Here is a 20,927-nt window from a genome sequence, read left to right on the forward strand (position 1 = left end):
CTGGTGTCCAGCGCACTCCCTTCCTTCCAGGTAGCAAAGAACCCGGGAAACCAAATTGCTCTTCCGCAAGTTTCTTGGTCAGCGTGAACTCAGGCAGTTTAGTGGAACATTCTACCTAGGTGTTAAGTAAAGTTGGAGGATTGTTCCCGCTTCACTACGAAATGTGCTTCTCTAGTGACTGAAATACTCTCGCACTCCAGGTACAGAGGTTGTTTCTCTTGGATCTGCTAGGTGAACTCTGTCTGAGTTTTACTTCCCCAGGTATCTTCTTGCTCCTGAAGACTTCACATCTCCTCTGTGACAGTACCTGTCAGGCGTACGTTATGGGGGTTACATTTTAGTCTTCTTGAGATTTGAGAGCAAGTCTTTCTTTGCTGGGGATCGGGCAGTAAACCCTAGTTCCGTGAATAAAGATCATTGCAACAGAATTAGCCGACTAATACTATCCATTTTGTATGGATCCTGGTAGCCCCCCTGTCAGAAGGCATCCTTTTCTCACCTTGTTCAAGAGGAGATGAGCCAAACTTGGCTCCTGGACTCTGTAAGCTCCATACTAAATTGCTATTTGGATCACTCCATTTGCGGTGAAAAATAAAGTGCATTTTGTTCTCACAGTTGAAGATTTTGTACCCCTGGGTAAAGTCTTCTGAAGAAATGCCAAATGAGATTTAAGTGGACTGATTGGAAGGTGTTTTGATTTTACACGATGAGAGGGTCTGTTCTCTCTAGGGGCTAACCTGAGGGTTTCCTGCTTCATTTGCCTTATTCTCTTGTGGGGCTTCTTGCAAATGGATTTACATCTTTCTTAACCGTCTTCCTTTTTCTCCTGTGATTTTTCACTGCTTAGGTTAAAGAAATCACCCGCGATATTAAGCAGCTAGATCATGCCAAACGCCATCTGACCACCTCAATCACGACACTGAACCACCTGCACATGTTAGCCGGTGGCGTGGATTCCCTCGAGTAAGCAGCGTCCGCTTTCTCTTTGGGGTCCACAGGAAATGAATGTGCCACATAAAGAAAATGGCATCATAGGTATTTTACTCCTCAGCCAGGGAGGGCTCGCTATCCTGTCCCACTTTCTGCAAATTGGTCTCAAATGTTTAGTCACCATTTGGCTTTGTGCCCTCTGGTGTTCAAAATGTAACAAGCACCTGAAAGTTTGAAGTGAGTTGTGAGTGTGGAAGGGACTCAGATAGCATGTGGAGGATGATTCCAAGAACACGGCTCATTTAAATATGGTAGATCTCTACCATTAAGGCCAGCAGAGTCGTTCAGGACCCTAATCTCTCCCCATAGCTCTTGCCTTAGCAAGCTTCCCTGCTTGCGTCGGGCTGAGCTGCAATGCTGTTGGATGTTCTGTATAGAAACAGGGCTTTAAAAAAGAAAGGAAGGAAGGAAGAAAGAGAAAGAAAGGGGCTTGGTTTATCATTCATCCCACCTTTTTTTTTAACCCACTCTTTCAAAGACAATAGCATCGTGTTTGGTTTATGGAGGAGCTGTAGGGAATGATGCATGAGGACATTAGAAGTAGTGTTAAAAGGAAGGGCTGGTTATTTACCACGAGAAGCAATCAAAAGGCCTCTTTTACTAGCAGGATTCTGCCATGGCTGAGAATTTCCCCTGCCCCAGCCTCAGTAGTGTCTCGTGTGTAGACAGACAAAGAACATCTTCACAGAAATTTAGATGCAGCATCTGAAGCTGGGAGGAGGACAGGGTCAGACTCCTTCCTGGTCTTTCCAGGCGTTGTATGAGCTCCAGCAAACCCTGGTCTATCCTCCTGCCAGTAGTGATGAGAGAGGTGAGCCAGCCAGTGGGAGACTAGGAGAGCAGTTTCCTTGTCCCTTGCTCCAGATGCTCCAGATGTCCCTTCCCACCAGACTATCAGATCAGGCTGCAGTAGCACCATAACACGTTGGTGTGAACTTGGTCCTGTCATTTTAAATGTCTCTCTTTTTTTAATGCCTCTTAAGGGAAGTCGTGTATTACACACTTAATTTAAAAGCCCAACCCTACCATATGCACCCCAATGTTCATGGCAGTATTGTCCACAATAGCTAAACTCTGGAAGGAGCCGAGATGCCCTTCAACAGATGACTGAATTAAGAAGTTGTGATCCGTATAGACAATGGAATATTACTCAGCCATCAGAAAGAACGATTACCCAACATTTGCAGCAACATGGACAGGACTGGAGGAGATTATGCTAAGTGAAATAAGTCAAGCAGAGAAAGACAATTATCATATGGTTTCGCTCATTTATGGAACATAAGAAATAGCAGGACGATCGGTAGGAGAAGGAAGGGAAGAATGAAGGGGGGTTAAACAGAAGGGGGAATGAAGCATGAGAGACTATGGACTATGGGAAACAAACTGAGGGCTTCAGAGGAGAGGGGGGTGGGGGACTGGGATAGGCCGGTGATAGGTATTAAGGAGGGCACGTGTTGCATGGAGCACTGGGTGTTATATGCAAATAATGAATCATGGAACACTACATCAAAAACTAAGGATGTACTGTATGGTGACTAACATAACCTAATAAAAATTATAATTAAAAAAAATAATAAAAATAAAAAATAAAAGCCCAACCCTAATAAAAATTTGGATCTAATAATTTGACCTTCCTTGTGTGTGTAACTGTTGCTTTTATTAGCATCCTTTTATTTAAGCTTCATTAACCTTAGTATAGGGAAAGTAGACATATCTGGGAAAGTTACTTAACATTGGCTTAAAACCTACAGATTTGAGTTAACATATAAATGCATATAAATGCCTTTTGTTGTATCGTGGGAAGATGTGTTTGGTTTGCCCATATGCTGTAATCCTCAGATAGTAACATTCCTATCCCTATTTTCTGTCAAAAGTCTGCTAATCCCATAATACCCAACCCAAATCCATAGTCCTCCCAGATTCCCTGCCCCCCACCCAGTGAGAATCCCTCACTCACACATTCTTTTGTACCTCCCATAGCACACAATGTGTATTCTGTTTAGAACTCAGTTTATCCCGCTTGGTAGTAGATGTGCACTTGGCTCTGTCTCTCTTACTAAGAGATGTCACTTTGAGGTTTTTGACTAGGTTTTATTTTTTTTTTCACCTCCAGCGTGCAAGACCGTATCTATGCAGTACTCAGTAAATGGTTACCACACCAAGTTGATGTCTGTTTTGGAGCTCCGAGTAGGTTGTTCCACATCTGTATCTTGTGTCCTTCGTGTTTTTCTAGATTCTCAGCTTCTTATTTCCTTGCAGAGCCATGACCAGGCGCAGACAGTATGGAGAAGTTGCTAACCTTCTTCAGGGTGTGATGAATGTTCTGGAGCACTTCCACAAGTATATGGGAATTCCACAGATCCGGCAGCTTTCTGAAAGGTAAACTGTCATTGGAGAAAACAGTCTTCTGCTTTAAGAAAAGATGGCGCTAGGATGCGCTTGAGCTGCGGAATCTTATTGTAAGAAGGAACCTCAGATGTCATCTGATGTAACTCTGTGTGATGTAGATGTCTGCTTTACCCCTTTCCAACTCCTGACCATGTCTTCTAAAGCAATCTGTGTTACATAGTTGCTGGCCTGGCATCACTGGAGGGGCAGCTGACGAGTTGTATCTGTGGACAACTCTTGGTTGTCCACGTTTGTGAGGGAAACTGTTCCAGTTGTCTGTTTCCTTGTAACAAACCATCACGACACTTAGTGGCTTACAACAACAGGTATTTCACTCATGTAATTTAACCTGCCTCCGCAGGAACAGCTCACCTCTGCTCCATGGGGTGGGTCAGGAGGGGCCTGAGGGATCCATGGCTCAAGCTCATGGCTGGCAAGTTGGTGCTCGTTGTCCACTGGGAGCTCAGCTGAGTAGTCTTCCACGGGCTGCTTGGTCTTCCTCACGGTGAGGTGCCTGGGTCCCAAGAATGAGCCTCCCAAGAGAGCTAAGCCTTGGAAGTCACATAGCATCGCTCCCGTAGTCACAAGGCGGCCAGGATTAGAGCGAAAGGAACATAATCTTCCCCACTCCCTCACTGGGAGGAATGTCAAAGTCCCATTGATGAAAAGAGCATGTGGGACGGGCTGTATTGCTGTGGCAGTTTTTTTGGAAAGTCTCATTTGCCACTAGAACTTCAGATGTGACAAAACGATGACTTAGCCTCTTCTTTTCTTCCTACCTCTGTCGAGTTTCAGTCCCAGATTCAGAGCCAGTAGAAAGAAAGCCTGATGCTTAGAAGGAAGATGAAGATTCTAAAGGAGAATAAGAGGGGAGTGAATTCAGTGTCTTTTCTATTAGAAATAGCAGAGAGAATACTGAAGAGGCAGAGATGATCACAATTGACGAATCCCAACCTTTCTTTTCTCTCTCTCTTTTTTTTTTTTAAGATGTTATTTATTTATTTGACAGAGAGACAGCCAGCAAGAGAGGGAACACAAGCAGGGGGAGTGGGAGAGGAAAAAGCAGGCTCCCAGTGGAGCAGGGAGCCCGATGTGGGGCTCAATCCCAGAATGCTGGGATCACGCCCTGGGCCAAAGGCAGACACTTAACAACTGAGCCACTCAGGCGCCCTGAATCCCAACCTTTCTTGAACAAAGAAGAGACAAAGGGGCTGGCCCTTAACAGCAGCCAGCATTCTCATTTCTTTTTTTAATTTTTTTTATTTTTTATTATGTTATGTTAGTCTCCATACAGTACATCCTTATTTTTTGACGTAGTGTTCCATGATTCATTGTTTGTGTGTAACACCCAGCGCTCCATGCAATACGTGACCTCCTTACTACCCATCACCAGCCCAGCCCAATCCCCCACCCCCCTCCCCTCTGAAACCCTCAGTTTGTTTCCCAGAGTCCACAGTCTCTTGTGGTTCATTCCCCCTTCTGTTTAGTTTAACCCCCCTTCATTCTTCCCTTCCTTCTCCTACTGATCTCCCTGCTGTTCCTTATGTTCCACAAATGAGTGAAACCATATGATAATTGTCTTTCTCTTCTTGACTTATTTCACTTAGCATAATCTCCTCCAGTCCTGTCTATGTTGCAGCAAATGTTGGGTAATCGTTCTTTCTGATGGCTGAGTAATATTCCATTGTCTATATGACCACATTTACTTATCCATTTGTCTGTTGAAGGGCATCTCGGCTCCTTCCAGAGTTTAGCTATCGTGGACAATGCTGCTATGAACATTGGGGTGCATATGGCCCTTCTCTTTACTACGTCTGTATCTTTGGGGTAAATACCCAGTAGTGCAATTGCTGGGTCATAGGGTAGCTGTATTTTTAACTTTTTGAGGGACCTCCACACTGTTTTCTAAAGTAGCTGTACCAACTTGCATTCCCACTAACAGTGTAGGAGGGATCCCCTTTCTCCACATCCTCTCCAACAATTATTGTTTCTTGCCTTGTCAGTTTTTGCCATTCTAACTGGTATAAGGTGGTATCTCAGTGTGGTTTTGATTTGAATTTCCCTGATGGCTAATGATTTTGAACATTTTTTCATGTGTCTGTTAGCCATTTGTATGTCTTCATTGAAAAAGTGTCTGTTCATATCTCATTCCTGTCTTCTGAATCAGGCCTGATTGCTACAGGCCTCTTTTCCTTAAGTTTTTGTATTTTTAATCATGTAAGTAATTATGTAAGAAATACAAGTATACATTTTCTTTATTTTAAGAAAAGTCAAATACACAGATGGAACTGAAGTCCTGCTTAGCTCTCCCTGAGATCCTAGTGCCGCCTCTACAGGCGGTGACGGTGGTGACTATGATCAATTTAATATGGATTCCTCTAGATTTTTATCTGTGCATTTACAGAAATCTGTAGTTCAGTTTGTGGTTTGGGTTTTGTTTGAATAAATGGTTTCACACCATATGCTTCATTCTGGAACTTACTTTTTGATTTTAACCTCGTGATGTATTTTAGAGATTTTTCCACATTGATATGTACAGACCTACCCTGTTCTTTTTATTTTTTAATTATTTTATTTTTTAAAGATTTTATTTTTGCGAGAGAGATAGAGAGAGTGTGCATGTGCGAGACAGAGAGTGCGCGCGCGCGCGCGCACACACACACACACACACACACACACACACACGCACAAGGTAGGGGGGAGGGGCAGAGGGAGAAGCAGACTCCCTGCTGAGCAGGGAGCCTGACTCAGGACCAAAGGCAGATGCCACCCAAGCACCCTACTTCCTTCTTTTTAATTGATGCCTGGAATTCCGTAGTATAACATACCACAGATTATTTAACCATTTTCATATCACTGGATTGTTTGCTTCTAATTTTTTTTTTTTTTAAAGATTTTTTATTTATTTATTCGACAGAGATAGAGACCGCCAGCGAGAGAGGGAACACAAGCAGGGGGAGTGGGAGAGGAAGAAGCAGGCTCATAGAGGAGGAGCCTGACGTGGGGCTCGAACCCGGAACGCCAGGATCACGCCCTGAGCCGAAGGCAGACGCTTTAACCGCTGTGCCACCCAGGCGCCCCGTTTGCTTCTAATTTTTAAAAGCTCTCCCTTTTTGCACATCTGTAAATATTTCCTTAGGATAGATTCTGGGTCATGGGTAAAGTGCAATTAAAATCTTAATAACCACTGTCCATTTGCCCTCCCAAGAGTCTTTATCTATTTATAGTACCATCTGCCCCGCGTGTGAGTACCCACTTCCCCATACCCTCAACAATGCTTTATGTTGTCTGTTTTCCTTTTTTATTTAACTGGTGGATGAAAAATAGCCTCGTGTTCCTTTCATTTCCGTTTTCTGGTGACTACTGAGACTAGTTTTCTTTTGATTATTGGCCGTTTGCATTTCCTCTGAAATCCCTGTTTACCCATTGCCTTTTTGTCTATTGGCTTATTTATTCCTTTCTTATTGTTTCTATATATTCTGGACATTAATACTTTGTCAGAGCTGGTAGATCTTGCCTGTACAACCATCTGGGTGTGTTAGCTCTCTTAAAGGCAGATCTTTGACTCTCACTGCGATTTCTTCCATGGTAATTGGCCTATTTCTCAGGTTTCTGGCCAGGTTTCTCACTTCTTTTTTTTTTTTTCTTTTTTTAGAATTGTGTTAACATATACATAAAATTTACCATGTTAATAATTTTCAAGTGTGCAACTCAATGGCATTAAGTATATTTACAATATTATACAACCATCACCACTTCTATTTCTAAAACTTTTTCATTACCCCAAACAGAAACTCTTACCCATTAAAGAATAACTCCCATTACCTCCCCTCCCACCTCTGGGAACCTGTGTTCTAGTTTATGTTTCTGTGATTTGCCTAGTGAGGTACCTCATATAAATGGAATCATACAATATTTGTTCTTTTGTGTCTGGCTTATTTTACTTAGTACAGTGTTTCAGGGTTCGTCCATGTTGTAGAATGTATCAGAACTTCTTTCCTTTTTAAGGCTGAGTAGTTCATCATATATACTACATTTTGTTCATCCATTCATCTGTGGGTGGACACACAGATTGCTTCTACCCATTGGCTGTTGTATGACAGACTAGGCAGATCTATTGTCTGGCATTTCTAATTGCCTGTTAAAAATCTGGTCAATCTGATTCTTACTCCTTTATAAGATAATCTGTTTTCATTTGATTTTTATTTTGCTCTGCAAGCATTTGAGGTTGGGGAGGTGGGCTGGTCAGGAATTTGACGAGGCTGTAGGTCTCTTGTCCTTCATGTTGCTCTGTGCTTACCATATCTTTAATCTGAAGACTTGTGAGTTTCTTAAGTTCTAAGAAATCATTTTCTTCTCTGTTTCTTTGAGTAGTTTCTATGCTTTGTTCTCTGTGTTCTCTCTTCATGGAATTCCTATTACACGAATATTGGAACTTCTAGATCTGCCATCTTCCTTCCTTCCTTCCTTCCTTCCTTCCTTCCTTCCTTCCTTCCTTCCTTCCTTCCAGGGAGGAAGAGGGGGTGAGGCAGAGGGAGAGGGCGAGAGAGAATCTTAAGCGGGCTCCGTGCCTAGCACAGAGCCCAATGCAGGGCTTGATATCACTACCCTGAGATCATGACCTGAGCCAAAATCAAGATTTGGATGCTTAACTGACTAAGACACCCAGGTGCCTCTGCTGCCATATTTCTTAATTTTTTCTTCATCTTTTTCCCTCCCCTTTTTAGGCTGAATTCCTCAACTCAGTCTTAACTGTTTTAATGTATTTTTCAGTTGTGCCCATTCTGCTATTTGGCCCAACTGTTGAGTTTGTATTTCAGCAACCCAACTTTAATCTTCAAGATCTCTAGTTGATTCTTTTTTCACAGGCATGATATCCTCTTAAATCTATCAGGGAATATAGATTATATGTATTTTATTATTTGTTTGTTTTTAAAGATTTTATTTATTTAGAGAGGAGAGAGAGCAGGGAGAGGAGCAGAGAGGGAGACGGGGAGGGAGAGGAACAAGCAGACTGCACTGAGCGTGGAGCCTGACTTGGGGCTCCATCCCACAACTCTGAGATCATAACCTGAGCCAAAATCAGGAGTTGGCCACTCAACCAGCTGAGCCACCCAGGCACCCCAGATTATATGTATTCTAAAGCTCTGATTTACCTCTTCTGTTTCTTTGTCCTCTGATACAAGGTCTTTGGTTTGTTGAGCATGGTGACTCTTTCTTGGCATTAGCATTCCTCCACTGTTTGGTGATTTCTAGTTGAAAGCTCAACCTTGGTTTTGAGATTCTCTGTCATCCTGATCAGGGATGCCGGGCTGGGGGGGGGGGCAGGGCACGGATATGTGCTGCCCATCTAAGGGCCACAGATAGCTCTTCTTAGGTGAGGTGGGGCTGGAGCTGGAGGAGCTGCCAGGTGGATATGCCAGTGGCTGATCTGCTGGGCTCGGGGGCTCCCTGATCTGCCTGGATGTTGTCAGCCCTCTGGCCACTGCTGGGATTCTCAGACCCAGACCCATTCCTTGACCTGAGCATTCAGGGGAGAGATGCAGACCTGGACACTGGTTTCATTACTCCTCTTGCAAGAGCCCAACATATCCTGCTGGCATTTGCTCAGGGCCCCTCCTGCTCTTGGTATCCACTACCCTCATGTCTTGCATTTTTGAAAAGCAGTTTTCAGCAGTGGTTTCCTTCTTCAGTCCTGTGCTACCAGGCAGTCCTGAGTTTCTAGTGTGCCACTTCTTCTCTTGCCTGGTTCTGGATTTTTATTAAAACCTTTTTATTATTTCTAAGGATCTGGGGCCGGAAGGGGAGATTGCAACATGTGCTCCGTGTGCCATCTTATAGTGAGAATGCCAGAGAACTATTAGGGAATTTAAGAACAGAGTTCGGCAGAATACTAGGGAAATCACCACCCTTTCCCTCATGCTTCCTAACTCCTCCGCACTTAGAACTGGCCGATCGCCATATCACACTGGGGGCATGAAGTAGCCAAGGGAGCAGACAAACAGAGCCTTATGAGCTGCCAGAAAGAAGGAAGCTTGGATGGAGAAGGCGGACTTGTTCTTAGGGCATGGAGGAGGCAGTGTCACCTCCGCTTACCCTTGTGACAATCTGGAGTTGATCTTTTTTCCCATTCACTTATTCTTTCCTTCATTTACCTAATAGATACATACTGTGGACTTTCTCTGTCCTAGGGCCCGTGCTGGGGTACCGAAGGCACAAAGTAAGAAATACATATTCTCTGCCCTCAAGGAGTTCCGTTGTTGTGTGGAGAAGAGAGATGCTAGTAGAAAATCTTGTCATAGCATAGATACCATAAAACTGGTAGATGCTGGACAAGCAACAGCAGGATCTCAGAGGAGGAATTGAAAGACTCAGCCTTCAGGGGCTGAGGGCAGGGGTCACAGAAGAATTCAGTTTTCATCTGATCTTAAAAGACTGGTAGGATCTAACCAGCAAGACAAGAAGAGAGGAGGAAAAATAGAGAACATCATGGTGCTTTGGGAGACAAGTATGAACGTCTGCATAGGTAGGTAGGGTCACATTTTATATGACTTGTGAAAGAGTCTATTCTTTATTCTGTGGACAGTGAAAGGGAGGGGCATGATCGCCTTTGTGTTTTGTAAAAGTCTTATGGACTGTAGGTATTAAGAACTGGAGATTGAGACTATGTTCTAGACTAGAAAAGATAAGAACCTTACCAAGACAGTGACCATGAGGTCAAGGAGATCTGTGGAGGAGTTGGTTATCAGTCGGTTGTGTTGGATGGGCATTGTTGGATGGCAGGAATATGGCAGAACTGAATTCTAGTCCTAAAAAAACAATGGAGGGACAAATAAGAGGATGCACTCTTTTAGGACCCTGCTTTTTAACATTTTTCAAAAAGGTGGTTTTATAAATTTGAAGGAACTTTGTGATCACTGTTGTAAGACATTCTCCTTAAAAAGAGAAAATCTAACATTCTAGCAATGTATTTCAGTATTCTGAACATTCATTATCATGTAGGATTGCTGCAAACAGGAGGACTTTTCGTTTCGCAACTTCTATTTGCAAAAATTTTGTGTAGGTTAATACAGAATAAATATGTGCTGTTAAGTAACACTAAACACAAGAGAAGAAATTTCTGGTTTTCAGTGCTTGACTACAATTGTTTTTCAAGAGGTACTAAAAGTTTGAGGAAAGTCCAGATTTCTTATTTTTAGCATCTTTTCTGGTGAATTCTCCTCCCTTATGTTTGCGTAGTGATGGTAGAACCATCTGGAAATGATAGAAATACATGTTTGTTGGGGGGGCAGGGGAGAAGGCAGCAGAGTTACACTCTGTTCATTGCTTTAGTTTCTCCAATTTAATGGCTTGCTGTCTATAAATCGTAGAGGTCACATGAAAGGTTGTGCTCTGAAACCTTTGCCTGTACATTTGAAATATGAAGTTCATGGACTTTGATTTGAATATAACTATTTCTTCCAACTACTCTTCTGGAAAATGCTTAAATGTTAATGTAGCATTGAGGGAAAGATTTTTTTCTTTAATATCATCTTTACATTTCAGAGCCTCCTGGCTTAAGAATATCCATGAAAGCAAATGTTTTTGGTAATCAGTCAGTATTTCCTGAGAAAGAGTGGAAGATTCTTGCATTCTCTTGAAACCCGTAAAACTCTCGAACTAAAAAATAGTTTTCAGGGCTATAGCTAACCTCTAACATATGAGAGATACTTGGCAGGTTGGTGGGGGTGGGTGGGTGTTGCATGGTGTAGCAATGAAAGAAATTAGAGAATGAAAAGACCTGACTAGCTGTGTGACTTTGACAAGTTCTTTCTGAAAGAACTTCAGTTTCAAAAGCATAAGGGTTGTACTTCATTGTCCCACTGAATCACGCTTAAGGGTCTGGATTCAGATTCTTTATAGAGCCTGTCTGTTTGGAAATACAGCGTCTGACTAATCTGGCTAACTAGCCATTCTGTCCAGCACAGACTGTGTGTATTTGGGAGGTCAGTTTACTGTGAAGCGCTGAGGATGTTTCCCCTGGGGCATTCACAAGGTAATGGAATCATCAGGGTTACTTTATCTACAGATGTCTAAATAATTTTCATAATTTGCTGTATCCTTCTGCTGCCACGCATTGTGCAAACTGATAACACATTTAGGAAAGGTCACCTTTGTTTCTTGTATTTATTTTTGTTTTTTTTTAATTTAATCTCTTAATTAATATAATTAACCTCTCGAAGAGAGAGAGAGCACACACAAACAGCGGGAGCAGCAGGCAGAGGGAGAAGGAGGCTCCCCGCTGACCAAGGAGCCCGATGCGGGACTCAATCCCAGGAGCTCGGGATCATGACCTGAGCCGCAGGCAGACGCTTAATTGACTGAGCCACCCAGGCGCCCCAGGAAAGGCCACCCTTGAACAACCCTTTGTCATATGGCATGGAAGATGCTAGAAGTCATTGGTTGACCTTCCTTTCTGAGCAGCATAGTGACTCCTTTGTTTCCTAAGTGTGATCAACCCTGAGTTATCACCATCTAAGTGGACTGAGCTTATTTGGGTACGGGGAGGAATTTTTATTTACTCTATTCTCTATTAGTCGTAGATAAATTTCTTAATCATTCTTATGAAAATCATGGTAGCTCAACTCTGTTCAGCTAACAGAGTCTCAGTTGGTCCCATCTCTTTACAATAGGAACTTACTTTTCCTTGTTAGAAGAGGAAGGAGTTTGGCCGAAGATGTGTTCTTTTAGTGTTGACTTCTTTCTAGGATCCTGTTTAGGCAACTGATGGTAAAGACTGTTATTCCCATCTCACCCTGAAAATGCCTGGAATCATGGTTTGGGTTTATAGATGCCATCCTTAATATCAGGAAGGGAAATGGTTGCTCTTTCATCTGAGTCACTGATGGACACTTGGAAGACTATGCCTGGAAACATTTATGTTCTGAAGCCTGCTCTTCTGCTCCAGCATTGGTCACACCTCCAGCTTGCAGTCACCGTGAAGGTGGCCGCTGTTGCCAGCTAGTGCTGTAAAGGTGGATGCAGGGAGAGAAGCAGTCCCGGAGAGGACAGTGGAAGGCATCCGGTCCAGGCCTGCATCCCCGCCCTCTTACTTCACAAATCTTCTTAGTTGTGGCCCAGGTAAGGGAAATGACTTATTTACACGTGGCTCACTGCTGGCACAGCTAAGTCTAGACTGTCTCAAGACATAACTTTGAAAATGGATTGAAGAAGATGGCAAGGGGATCTGCAAATCATATTCTGGTACTTCCCCTGTCTTCTACACTCTGGAAGTACCAAGCCTTATCATAGGCTCTGGTTGTCTTTTCAGGCACCCCAGCAAGAATATGGAGTTAGGGAATGAGGGGGGAGGGGTGTTAGAGGCAGAGGTGGGACCTTCCTACCACTGAGATGCTCAGGAGCCCTGAGAATATGACCGGAAATGTCCCCGAGGGGGGTGGAACGTCCCCTCTGAGAATTGTCCCTGTGGCTTAGGAGGAGCTGGTGCTCTCTTTGTGCTGCCAAGAGGCAAGTAGGAACAGAGGGGCCGGAGGCTCTGGAAGCTCTGTCTTGTGACCTGGCACCAGGGGAGGCTGTCTGCCTGGCCCATTTTGTGGAGTCACAAGACCTCTGAGGTACAGTTTTACAAAAGCATATTCTCTTCTCTCCTGTCAGAGCTCCCACTCAAGGCACACTTCCCATTGTCCGTTCGGCAACTCTGGGTGGACGGCCCTGATTGTGATCTGGGGGCTACTCCAGGAATAGCCTCATCTCTGTCACTGAGTGACTGAAGAGGCTGCAAACCCACCTGTAAGAGTGGTGTTAAAGTTTTGAAGATAGTGGAAAAACCCTGGAAAGTATTTGGAGTAAAGCGTAATTATATTTTGCCACAGAAAAAACCAGATTGTTTGGGGTCCTGCCTATCCCCTCATTAAAAAAAATTTCTCAGTAGGTTGCCAGCCACTGCTGAATAGCCAAAGAAATTGTGGTTTTGAGCTGTTCGCTACTTCTAGAAACTTTAAAGTTAATTCCAGAGTAACAGGGTGGAGACCAAAAAAGGAAGAACACTATTTTATGGTGCTTTTAGCAAAGGTAAAATATTTGCCTCAGGCTCAGGGCAGTCAGCTCTGTGGGAAGGGCTGGTGCGAGGCATCCAGCTCCTGGCGGCTGGGGGAGGACGTGATCATTGCAGGTGGTGCTGACACGCACAGTTCCTTTCTCGTGCCAGCTGCTTCTCCTCTCTCCCCTCATTTCAGCCGACAGGTATTTCTTGAGCTCCTGGTAGACATGTAAACCACCAGGTTAAGTACTGACCTCCCGTTTGGAGCTTTTTTGTTGTCAGCCAGCTTTCTGAGTGAACTTCAGTCTTCATTCAGTGGCCTTTACTCCCAAGTAACAGCTCATCTTATCTTTCAGATCTTTTTCTTTTTACTTTAGAAAACATTGCTTTTGTTCATTTATTGTTGTTGGGCTTTTTTAAGATTTTATTTATTTATTTATTTATTTATTTATTTATTTATTTATTTGAGAGAGTACACAAGAGCAGGAGGGAGAAAGAGAGAATCTGAAGCAGAGTCCCCTCTGGGCGCAGAGCCCAACGTAGGGCTCGATCCCACCACGGCAAGATCATGACCTGAGTCAAAACCAAGTTGGAGGCTTAACCGACTGAGCCACCTAGGTGGCTTTTTGTTCATTTTGTTCATTTGTTAAAACTTAAGATCCTGATATTGACTTCCAGATTGAAAAAGCAACATCTCTGAGGCAGTGTGGAGCCCTCCTGCATTCTGGACTCCAAGGAGAAGGGGCACAGCTATAACAGTAATCCAACAGGGATTTCTGTTGGATTGGGCATTTTTATGTTGCATTTTCCCCACAGTGTAACTACCCCCTGATGACACCTTGTAAAATTTAACATACGCTCCCTTACACCAGGTGAGGGTTGGCCTAGAAAAACTTTGGGATATAGAAAATCTATCATGAGAATAAATCAGATGCCTGGGTCCTGGGCATAAACTTGCTACTAACTAGTATGTGACCTTTCTTACCTAGCTACCACCTCCCACTCCCCAGACGATCTCTAAAGACTTAAACAGTTCTGAGCCAGATCAATCTTTGCATAGTTATTTATGGATATATGAAAATTATACCAGGCAATGACATGTTCTCTTTTCCCTACAGAGTGAAGGCTGCCCAGACTGAGTTAGGACAGCAAATCCTGGCTGATTTTGAAGAAGCATTTCCTTCCCAGGGCACCAAGGTATTGTTTTCCCTCCAGTCTTAGACGTTATCACCACTCTTGCCTGTTCACGCTCGCTGTTACTCTTTCTTTACCATTCGTCTGCTGGCAGCCGTAAGTCTGTTTGCTAGAGGTTTGGGGTAATGATACCACCCTTGATTTTAAATATCCCAAAGCAGTGTTGATTCTTCATTTGTGTTCTTCCAGCATCAGAGTGAGGATTTATTTTGGTTTAATTTAATATGTGTCAAACCTGATATCTCGTCTGCCCAGCAAATTCCTTTTTTCTCATGACTGTGTTAAAAAAAATTTTTTTTTCAAGCCGCAATGTTTTTTAGAGTCGTTACATAACTTATTGGTTTCAGTTTGGTGAAAAGACAGCCAGGAGGCGCATCCACGGGCTTATGTAACTCTGAGAGTGACACAGTTTGGAGACTCAGTTTTAATGATCAGAATCGTTCCTTGGGATTAATCCCTTTAGCTCTCGCTGGTGGTGTGGCTGTTTGTGTTATGTCTGCGAAGTCCATGGTGTTTCGCTTGTGAGCTATGGTTACACTTCTCCCATAACAAGCTTTGTCTCACTTGGCTGTCATTGTGCTTGGGTAACTGCTTTTAGCTCTATCTTTCAAATAGTAGCAGATGTAATCTTAATGCTTTGCATGTGTTGGGGAGAGAAGAACCTTCAGAAGCTATTTTTTCTCTATTATTTGAGCTATTTCAAGAGAAAGAATTATTCAACACAGAAACGAACCAAAGCACACACAGGCAAGCAGCGTTCCTCACTGCACTTGGTGGGTGGAGATGGGGACATATGTTCATTTTCTGAGCCAAGGAGCGTTTCCTGGACCTGCTGTATAATTCAATAACTGGAAATATCTTAATCATTTTTCTTTGTGCTCCATAAAAGAAACTTAGGAAGTAGGTGGGGGTAGCTGCCCCAGCTTTGTAGATTACTTCCTATAGGAAACCTGCTCTTGATTTTAACGTCTGCACATATTATGGCTGCCTTCTAGTAATCAGATATTTTATTTGTAAAGCATGTTCCTTTCAGGACTTTATATTCTGTATTCATTTGATATAACTGTGGGGAATGGATGTTGGAAAGCCATTCTGTAAAAAGGGATTACAAGATATTCATAAATTATAAACACCAGACTGTTCTTAACCCCAGGGTCTGCTTTACTATACTGTGGTATCTAGCCCAGTTTCAAGAAGTTTCAGAAAGATATGAATGAAGCCCAGCTTTATTGTTTAGAAGAAACTAATCATGACCTACTTTATGTCTTTTTCTCAGATCCCACCAGGCAGATGAAGTTAAAAAGGTTTTCTTTAACAACTTCCTTTTTCTGTGGCTGGGTATCTTAATTTTTTTTTTTTTTTTTTTTTTGAGTTTTCTATTCTCCTTTTCAATGACTGTGGACTTTTCTTAATGGCCTTGTGTTGCCATTCCTATTTCACAAATAGAAATCAAGACATTAAAATTGTACAAGGTAACCTGCTAAGTCCTTTTTAAATGAAAATATCTGAATCCACGAGCCCATAGGTTTCAGCCTCTGTGACTTCTCTATCAGATCGAACACTTTCATCCAGAAGCAAGAGGTGGGCAGTCAGAGCACTCAGCAGATGAAATAACAGCCATTCAGCACAGAGTGAGTCAGCATCTTAACAATTTAGCTCTCAGGCAGCTTAGTGAACACTGACAAAACTCTTGAACTGCAGTTGAGACAGACACGTTATTGGACAGAGTTTACCCAAAAGAATCATAAAGATTTGGAAGAATGTTAATCATCACCTAATTGAAGTCCATTTCTTTCATTTATTTTTCAGATGAGTTTCAATAACTTTGCCAAAGCTACGTAGCCTATTTAGCCAAGCCAAGAGTAGATTCCAGGTGTTCTTTTTGCTCTAGTTCACTCAGCCAACCATGTTCATTTAGTGAGTTACTATAAAGAAAAATTCAGCGAGATTGGATTGCCTTCGGTAATAACAAAGGCTCTCCCATCACGATGTATCAATATGGCCCCTCAATAGCCTTCTACTGCCTTTCAGATCAAGGGACTGATACAATATTTCACCTCAGGCCACCTGCCTGGGTAGTTGACTGTCAGCCAAACGAGTCTGGCAGTTTGGAACCTGGCTGTAGATTTTAAATGCCACTGCACTGTTTGGCACAAATATGGCACTTTAAGAACAGGAATCTGAGGTTGGAATCGGGAAAGTGGCACGTGTGGAGTGAGACTGATGTCCTTCTGAATTGTATGGCTCTTCACCAAGGTGATTTCAGTTTTCGTATTCAGAAAGCAAAATTTCCTATGACCATTGCTGGCCCTGTTTCCAAAATGTCTCCTTGCTGATTCACAGAGTAGCTTTTGTATTGGCTACTACGGACTAGCTTAATAATTCTTTCATCAAGTAACAAGTAACTAAAATATCCATCCGCAGCAAAAGAGTAAGTGTCAGGGGAGTGGAAGTAATAATAACTTTAAGAGAGGAACAAGAAGTAGCAGCTGTCAGAGGCCATGAGATTTAAAGGTTGTTTCTGGCTCTTGAACTGGTGTGCGTTGTCTGTCTTACCAGAGGCCAGGAGGACCCAGCAATGTCCTACGAGATGCATGTCTGGTTGCTAATATTTTGGATCCTAGAATCAAACAGGAAATCATCAAAAAGTTTATTAAACAGCATCTGTCAGAATATCTAGTACTTTTTCAAGAAAACCAAGATGTAAGTATTAACCAAACGAAATCGATGTTACATTTGAATTTGATTGAAAATTGAATGCCCTCAAGTCTGCTGATTCGTATTTTAATAGTATTACTGCCTTAAAATGTTGATGGTTGAACTGTGACTTTTAGGGTCTGACAGTACAGTTCAGTGGTTCTTAACCATTTTGAGGTCACTGACCCTTTGGAGAAATCAATGGGAGCTACAGATCTTCTCCTCAGGAAAATGTACCTAGCATACAACTTTGCATACAGTTTCAGGAAATTTATATATCGCTGAAGTCTAATTGTAGACCCGAGTTAAGAACCTCTGGATCAAGGGAAAAAATAGCCTAGATTCTTTAAAACTGTGAGAAATACGGGTGCCTGGGTGGCTCAAGAGTATCCAACTCTTGATTTTGGCTCAAGAGCATCCAACTCTTGATTTTGGCTCAGGTCATGATCTCGGAGTCGTGAGATCAAGCCCTGCTTCGGGCTCTGTGTGGGGTGTGGAGCCTGCTTGGGATTCTCTCTCTCCCTCTCTAAAAAATAAATAAATAAAGTAAAGTAAAATAAAATAGAATAGAATAAAAATAAAATAAAAAACAAAAACTGTGAGAAATAAAGAGATTGGTTGTGTTTTTCTTGGTTCTGTGTTTTTGTTTATTTCCTTAAATTGTCAACACTACTTCTGAGCACTGGGTGGATTTTGTTCCCTGCCTTCTTCAGGTTGCCTGGCTGGACAAAATTGACCGACGCTATGCCTGGATAAAACGCCAGCTTGTGGACTATGAGGAGAAATATGGCCGTATGTTCCCACGTGAGTGGTACATGACCGAGAGGGTTGCAGTCGAATTCTGCCATGTCACAAGGTAGATTCCAGCTCTGCTGGTTTTATTGTTAATTGAAATCAGTCGATTGAAATCAATCCCCTGGTCTCTAGGCGTTCCATCTTGTTCTGTGGATTGGGTACCACTTCTACCTTTGGTTGTTGTTGTTTGAGACTCACCATTTTAATGAGGACCTCTTCACCTGTGCTGGACTCTCTCCCTTTAGAAGACCCTTTTCCTGTTGAAAGTCAGATTTTATAAACCCAAAACCAACCCCTAAGCTCCAGCTGCAGCTGTATTCCAACTTCTCTAACTTCAGAGCTCGAAACCTAGAGGAGAGGGCATGTATGTGGAGGAAGAGTAAAAACTTCTAGGAAAAAACTGAGAAAGGGTACACGAGAGTCCTGGGCTAGTAGCCTGTAGTCAAAGCACTTTTTTTTTTCCTTAAGAGTAATATGTATAAAGCACAGCAGCTTCATCTGCTCCTGTCTTTGCTCTAAGACTTTCCTGTGGCCTGACCCTTGCCTTGAACACCGTGCCTTCTGAACTTAACCTAGTCAAGGCTCATCCACCAGATTCCCCTCTGTTATTCATCATCCCACATTTTCTCCTGTGTCTCCATCACATTTATCAGTGTATAGTGTATATATCCATCATCGTGTTGCTTCTCTGACTTGCTACATACATTGTTCCATAGGGACAGGGATAGTATCTGCTTCAGTGACACTCAGGAAATATTTGCTGAACAAATGTCCCGTCCCTAATGCAGTGCTTTTATAGTCTTTGGATAGTTAATAATATCGGCATCTGAATGCTCTAAGCATCCTAAAGACCTTCTGTCACTCATCCTGTCTCTGCAGTTTCATGAATGTAGCCCAGGGCCAGATAGTCCATTTATATTGAAGAACTAAAGGGACCCCTGGGTGGCTCAGTCGGTTAAGCGTCTGCCTTCGACTCAGGTCATGATCCCAGGGTCCTGGGATGGAGCCCTGCATCCAGCTCCCTGCTCCGTGGGAGCCTGCTTCTCCCTCTCCCTCTGCCTGCTGCTCCACCTACTTGTATTCTCTCTTTCTCTCTCTGTCAAATAAATAACTAAAATCTTAAAAAAAAAAAAAAAAAGAAAGAACCAAAACCCAAGAAGTTGAGATCAGTGTGTCCATGACAAAGCTAAAGCTAGAGTCAAATTTTTTATCCTTTACTTGCAGCTGTACCACAGCAGTGGTAGTAACTGGGTTTTATTAGTTATGTATGCCCTTCTTTTTTTTTTTTTAAGATTTTTTTAAAAATTTATCAATAAGAGAGAGAGCAGGGGCAGGGGCGGAGAGAGAGAGAGAAAAGTAGACTCCCCACTGAGTGGGGAGCCCAACGTGGGGCTTGATCCCAGTACCCTGAGACACTTTCTTTCAGACGCTTAGCTGACTGAGCCACCCAGGCACCCCAGTTATCTATGTGCTTCTCACAGTGCACAATTACATTAACTCCAGGCAAATCTTTTTAACAAGTCCATGTCTAAGCATAACTTAGCCACCTTAGAATAATTCATGGTAAGCATCTTTCTTAAAATCATAGAGAATATAATGAAGTTGTATGCTTTAAACACATGGGGGGGGCAGATTTCTTAAGGGATGTTAGCTATTGGCTTCATTTTTTTTTAAATAGGCTTTATTTTTTAGAGTAATTTTAGGATCACAGCGATGTTGAGAGGGAGATACAGAGGTTTCCCATATACTCCTGCCCCCACACATGCATAGCCCCCCTATTATCAACATTCCCCCCTCATTTGTCACTGCTGATGAACCTGCATCGTCAGACCGTTATCACCCGGAGTCCACAGTTTACATCGGAGTTCACTCCTGATGTTGTACATTCTATGTGGCTCTTGTTCTCAGAAGTGCATTTGCTACCATAGGTTTAGATAACCTTTAAATGTTGATTCAAGGACAATGTGGTTGTCACTTTCTAAGTCCTGATTAGCAAAGAAAGCAAATTCCTTGAGAAATTGATAACTAATTCTCTTTAGCTTACAGTTCAGTGACTTGCAAACTAATTCTGTGAAGAGTGCAGTCTGCAGGAGACGGGGAGTATGCTAAAGCCACAAATCTGCCGTCGTCGTGGCAGCCAATGGCCCCATTGCTGCTGTTGCTGCCAAGCTTTCATTGTTGGAATTTTGGCCAAAATCCTACAGATACATAATTTTCAAGTAATCGCAGAGGCTCTTTGTTTGGTTTTGCCATTTCTTTGTATGGGAAGATAACCGTGGCTCAGTACTTCCTAAGAGCTCTCAGGCCACTGCTCCCTCACAGCTCCCACTCTGAAGCAGACCAGAGCGTACATAAGCTTCGCGGGCAGGCCCCACCTGGGCACGTGCATGTCACTTTTCACGGGGGGATTCCAGGCTCTCACATGTAGTTCTGGGGTTCCTGCTCTCTGGTTGAAGAGATGGAGATTGAGCTCTTAGGAAGAGGGGGCTCTTTAATTCAGTAATTAATGACTTGTGACATTATATAAAATATATGCATTTTATAAAATATGAAGTAAGTGCTTTATATGTATTATTAACTACTTATGGAAAGGTTGAAAGATCTAAAAATAATAGTAACCATGTAAACAAATTGATCTCCTTAATCCTTGAATTTTTAGACTAGTGGATAATTTCACCTTCAAATTCTTATTTAGAGTGTATTTCTATTCTCCAAACATTAAAATTGGTAACAGACCTCAGGATTTGAAATGACGATATACTTCCTTTTTCTTTCTTTTTTTTTTTTTTTTTGGATATAAGCTAAACCCGTTTACTTTATCCTA

At 42.6% G+C, this 20,927-nt stretch overlaps 1 protein-coding gene across 3 annotated transcripts in view; it reads left to right on the plus strand.

The window, feature by feature from the left end:
- The window catches only part of VPS53 (VPS53 subunit of GARP complex), a 136,304-nt gene that overhangs the window by 36,818 nt on the left and 78,559 nt on the right, over nt 1–20,927 (plus strand). For 2 of the 3 annotated variants that reach the window (XM_045773639.2, XM_087854667.1), the window contains 5 exons: nt 848–963; nt 3,250–3,369; nt 14,536–14,614; nt 17,171–17,314; nt 18,022–18,164. In XM_045773639.2, the coding sequence (XP_045629595.1) occupies nt 848–963; nt 3,250–3,369; nt 14,536–14,614; nt 17,171–17,314; nt 18,022–18,164 (602 nt within the window). The remainder of the gene's footprint in view (nt 1–847; nt 964–3,249; nt 3,370–14,535; nt 14,615–17,170; nt 17,315–18,021; nt 18,165–20,927) is intronic. The other variant, XM_045773641.2, reaches the window with a different exon arrangement.

The sequence above is a fragment of the Ursus americanus genome, chromosome 23 (genome assembly GCF_024610735.1).
Source record: "Ursus americanus isolate L20-20 chromosome 23, mUrsAme1.1.p, whole genome shotgun sequence".
NCBI classification, from domain to species: Eukaryota; Metazoa; Chordata; class Mammalia; order Carnivora; family Ursidae; genus Ursus; species Ursus americanus.